We start from the raw sequence: 5,607 nt of genomic DNA on the forward strand, positions 1-5,607 counted from the left end.
GTGCTCAAACCATTGGAGAACAGGGTCTGATTCCTTGTCCAGCCATGGAAACCCTGCAGGGTGACCTTGGGCGAGTCACACACTCTCAGCCCCAGAAAACCCCCTTGAAAGGGTTACCCTGTCAGAAATGACTTGAAGGCACACAGCAGTGTGGTGTAATGTTTTGAGCACTGGATTACCGCTCCAGAAACCAAGTTTCATGTCTGCTCAGCCATGGAGACCCCACAGGGTAACCTTGGGCAAGTCACACTCTCTCAGCCTCCAAGGACGCAACTCCCCCTCGGATCAAATCTGGCCAAGAAACTCTTAGAAATTGGACTCTAAGGCAAAACAACAAGACCCAATTGCCACTCCAGGAGCATAACAGACTCCTTGCCCCCCCAAAATAATTCTGCGAAACCTACTATTAATGCCCCAAACTAGGGATTTCCTTTTCAACCAGGCGCAGCCATTCAAAAAAAGGATGTTGAGAAGCTGGAGTGAGTCCAGAGGAGAGTGACCAAAATGGTGAAGGGTCTGGAAACCATGAAACCCTATGAGGAGAGACTTAGGGAGGTGGGGATGTTTAGCCTGGAGAAGAGAAGGTTAAGAGGTGATATGATAGCCCTGTTTAAGTATTTGAAGGGGTGTCATATTGAGGATGGAGCAAGCTTGTTCTCTGCTGCTCCAGAGAATAGTACGTGGAGCAATGGATTCAAACTACAGGAAAAGAAATTCCATCTAAGCATTAGGAAGAATGTTATGATGGTAAAAGCTGTTTATCAGTGGAACATGCTGCCTCAAAGAATGGTGGAGTCCCCTGCTTTGGAGGTCTTTAAACAGAGGCTGGATGGCCATCTGTCAGGGATGCTTCAATTGGGAGTTCCTGAATGGCAGAATGAGGTTGGACTGGATGGCGCTGCGATTCGATGGTTCTAATCTCTCTTTACTGTCTTTCAATACAGATATCCTGAAAAGCCAAGCTGTTCCCATAGTGAGAATGGAGATTCCAGGAGCAGTGATGTGCCGAAAGAGGGAGCGTTGGAGACTGTGAAAAGAAAGGGGGTCTGGACTCCTCTCGAAACTTTCCACCTGCGCTATCTTTCCGTCACGGATCTCACTGCTCAGGTGTGGTGTGAACAGCAGATGGTGTATAAGAGAGAGTTGCCGGGTCTGGTGCTTCCTGAGGATACTCTGGTGCTGAACATGGGGAAGAGCATCCATCTTGCCAGAGGTACCAAAGTTTGGCTGTCATTCCCCAAAAGGCTTCAGGGGGTTGGCAGGCGCCAAGCTTCTTAGGCTGAATCTGAACTGCAGAAATAATCCAATTTGACACCACATTAACTGCCCTGGCTCAGTGTGATAGATTTCTGGGAATTGTAGTTTTGTGAGACATTTCTCCTTCTCTGTCAGAAAACTACAATTCCCAAAATCCTATAAGATTGAGTCAGGGCAGTTAAAGAGGTGTCAAACTGGATTATTTCAGCAGTGTAGATGCAGCCTTTGGTCAACTTTATTTAGAAATGCAAAATCCACTAACAAGAACCAGATGCAAATGATCTAGAATTTAAGGATGAAGAGGCCAGGAGCCGCTGAACAGGAGACTGGAGAGGTTACTTTAAAGGGTATAGAACTACTGGAGGATTTTGAGCGTTATAGTCCAAAGGATCCCCCCCCCCCCCCAGTTCTTTGCTGAGCACATTGTGAGCCCAAAAGTTTGTTTTTGGTACCAGAACAAAAGAGGAATTACTTACTGGTTATATCCTGCCTGTCACCTTACAACTTCAAGGAGACACATTTACTCCTACTCCCCTCTTTTATGTCCATAAAAATCAGGATTGGCAGCCACTGTCTCAAGCTTCCCACCAGTGAGTTTCTGGACTTCACACAATAGAATCATAGATTTGGAAGAGACCCCAAGGGACATCCAGTCCAGCCCCATTCTGCCATGCAGGAACTCTCAATCAAGTCATACTGACAGATGGCCATCCAGCCTCTGCTTAAAGACCTCCAAGGAAGGAGACTCCACCACTCTCCATTGAAGGAGTGTGTTCCACTGTCAAACAGCTCTTACTTCAGGAACTTCCTCCTAAGATTGAGGTGGAATATCTTTCTGAAGTTTGCATCCATTGATCCAGGTCCCAGTCTCTGGAGCAGCAGAAAACAAGCTTCCTCCCTCCTCAATATGACATCCCTTCAAATATTTAAACAGGGTTACCATGTCACCCCTTAATCTTCTGTTCTCCAGGCTAAACATTTCCAGCTCCCTAAGATGCTCTTCATAAGGCTTTATGGTTTCCAGAACTTTCATCATTTTAGTTGCTCTTAACTGGACATGTTCCAGCTTGTCCATATCCCTCTTGAATTTTGGTGCCCAGAACTGGACACTGTATTCCAGATGAGGCCTTACCAAAGCAGAATAGAGTGGCACTATTACTTTCATCTATATAGGCAGTGCACTCCTATACATGTAGACTGTTGACTCATGCTTAATTTGTTGTCTACTAAGTCTCCTAGTTCCTTTGGTGAGGCCTAGGCCACCCAAGTCTTCCCCAAGGATGGGGAAGCTCCAGATCTGTGGAACTACAACCCCTACATTCTCCATTGGTTGTGCTAGCTGTGGCTTCTGGGAGCTGAAGCACAAAACAACATAGAATCATAGAGTTGGAAGATACCGCAAGGGGCATCCAGACCAACACCATTCTGCCATGCACGAAATCTCAATCAAAGCATTCCTGACAGATGGATATCCAGCCTCTGTTTAAAGACCTCAAAGGAAGGAGACTCCACTGCACTCCGAGGAAGGAGTCTGTTCCACTGTCGGACAGCCCTTACTGTCAGGAAGTTCCTCCTAATGTTGAGGTAGAATCTCTTTTCCTGCAGCTTGCATCCGTTGTTCCGGGTCCTAGTCTCTGGACCAGCAGAAAACAAGCTTGCTCCATCCTAAATGTGACATCCCTTCAAATATTTAAACATGGCTATCATATCACCTCTTAACCTTCTCTTCTCCAGGCTAAACATCCCCAGCTCCCTAAGTCGTTCCTCATAGGGCATGGTTTCCAGACCTTTCACCATTTTGGTCACCCTCCTTTGGACACGCTCCAGTTTCTCAATGTCCTTTATGAATTGTGGAGCCCAGAACTGGACACAGTATTCCATTTGGGGCCTGACCAGAGCAGAATAGAGTTCGACTATTATTTCCCTTGATCTAGACACTATACTTCTATTGATGCCCCCTAAAATTTCACTGGCCTTGTTAACTGCCGTGTCGATGGAGAACCAAAGCTTTCTGTCCCCTGCTCTAACCATTGTAACTCCAGTGACTCTTCCTGTTCCTCCAGTATGCAAAAATTTACTCCCAGTTATTAAGCTTTATTTATATAGCGCTGTAGATTTACATAGCGCTGTACATACAGTTGTTTTAATTAGATGGTTTCCTGCCCTCAGGCTTACAATCTAAAAAGACATGACACAAAAGGAGAAGGGAATGGTGGTGGGGAAGGGGATCAGGTCCAGCATTTCTTCTCTCCCTCTGAGGCCTGAACTAAGGCAGATGGACTGGAGAGAGGGCTCTGCTTCTTACTCGAGTATTTTGGTGATAGTGAGGAATCAATTAAGACCAGGAGATCAGTGCCTTTATCTTTCTGTTTTTCTGTCTGAATACAGAGCTGGAAAGCCATGATCTGGTGCCAGTGTCTACCACAAGCCGAGAAGATTCATGGGCAATAAAATTGCTTAATCTTTTGGTTATGATTCCTGTCCTACAAGCAGGTAAGAAAGTTCACTCCTCAAGATGTAGAGCCCTTCCATGTTGCTCTATGGGGGGTGGAGACAGGATGGGCCCCATGGATTCTATATTCATGGGTTCAAACATCTGCAATTTTAAAATATTATATATATGTGAGTGTGTGTGTGTATGCATACACACACGCTCGCAACAAGCAAACTTTGATTTTGCTGTTTTATATAAGGGACGCCATTTTACTTTGCCATTGTATTTAATGGGACTTGAGCATCCACAGATTTTGATATCCGCCGGGGTAGCAAAGGTAATACCAAGGCATATAGGAGTACACAATGTAGGACTAAATCAGAAATGTAAGTTGCAAAATGCAGTTCAGATGTCATGGATGCTTAAATAATAATTGTTCTTTTAAGTCATGTGTTTAAACCAACCTGATTTAAACCAGCCAGCAATTGATTTTTAGCTCCAAGGGCACTAGAGGACTCTGCAAATGCAATGGCTTAACTTGCCCACCCCAATCCCCTAATGGTAGCTTTTAGCCAAAAATGGTGACCACTTTCTGTATGCTGAAATGGGCCATTACAGCCTGCCAGGATGTTTAATGATGGCAAACTGTCCCCTGACCCTGGGGAGTTGCCATCCTCTGTTCTAGGCTAATGCTTCTCAAACCTTTTCTTTCTGAATCCTGACGCCAACTCAGTGGTCAGAGACTCTGGGAGTTAAAGTCCTAAACATGTGGAAGACCAGATGTGGAGACCCCACTGTTCTCGGCCATAAACCTAACACTATTTTAGTTCTGTTTTTAATGAATCTTTTTCATGATAGGCCAACATGTTCGGGAATTCCCAGTATTTGGAGTGCTAGAAGATGTTTTTGTGGTCGGTATCATTGACCAACTGGGCTATACAGCGAAAGGAGAGCTGGAGCTGAATGAACTGAAGACGCGGAGTGAAGCTTTCATGCCCTCAGCTGCACAGAAGAAGCGGGATCATTTTCAGGTGAGCAAAAGAGAAACCAAATACACAGCGTATCTTACGAGAGGCCAAGCTAGTTAAAGCCCAGCAACAAAGATCTGGTTCTGGATCACCCAAAGAACCTTGGAGCATCTAGAGCGCTCTACAGACTTGCAAAAATAGCTCTCTGGATGAAGTGAGCACCAAAAACAGGGTTAGAAAAGTGTAAATAGTCGTTTAGATTTTGGGAATAATCTAGGAGTGTGTGGATCAACAATCTGTGTGTATATATTGGTCCCTTTCCCCAGCAGTTGCCCTCCCCAGTTACAAATCCTCCTAACTGTAACACTCTCTAGCCCACAGTTTGCCATCTTTTTGAAAGATTGGCCATTTGTTTGCAAAAATAAATCCTCCAAACCTTCAGTCTGGTATGGAAACCTATAGTTGCCCTCCTCCCCAATGTTGTTTCTCTCCCCTTTAATTTTTACCTAAATGCTCTCAACCTGTTCTCCATGCTCTAAATCATGGACTTACTCAGAGTTATACACATCCTTGACATATAATTTAAAACAACTGCAACAAAAACAATGTGTGTTCACTTTGTTTTAAAAGAGAACCGTGCTTCTTGGAGTGTGGTCCCCTGTGTCCTAACAAAGTGAAATGGGGAGGGAGAGTATCTTCTATGGGGAAAGGACTGCATGTTTCCTGCTCTGGCCTAAGCCTGTCATTTCTTCATGTTCAGGTTTCATTATATAAGTATATGTTTGATGCCATGGTGCAAGGCAGCCTACCGTTGGATAGCTTTGCCCGTCATCTTCACCTGAGGCCTGAGCAGCTCCTTGGGACCCCGGTACAAGAGCAAGCCCTGAAAGCAGGCTTCACCGTAGGCCATTTCCAAGACCTCCTGGAGTTGCTGTCTCTCAACTTGAC

At 45.1% G+C, this 5,607-nt stretch overlaps 1 protein-coding gene across 1 annotated transcript; it reads left to right on the forward strand.

The window, feature by feature from the left end:
- Positions 1-944: 944 nt before the first annotated feature.
- EXO5 (exonuclease 5) lies at positions 945-5,602 on the forward strand (the record flags this gene model as incomplete). Its single annotated transcript, XM_042443991.1, has 4 exons — positions 945-1,213; positions 3,646-3,750; positions 4,550-4,722; positions 5,420-5,602. Coding segments are annotated over 4 exons (730 nt in total), but the record flags the coding sequence as incomplete, so codon positions are not given.
- Between the last annotated feature and the right edge of the window lie 5 nt (positions 5,603-5,607).

The sequence above is a fragment of the Sceloporus undulatus genome, unplaced genomic scaffold (genome assembly GCF_019175285.1).
Source record: "Sceloporus undulatus isolate JIND9_A2432 ecotype Alabama unplaced genomic scaffold, SceUnd_v1.1 scaffold_1368, whole genome shotgun sequence".
Classification (NCBI taxonomy): Eukaryota; Metazoa; Chordata; class Lepidosauria; order Squamata; family Phrynosomatidae; genus Sceloporus; species Sceloporus undulatus.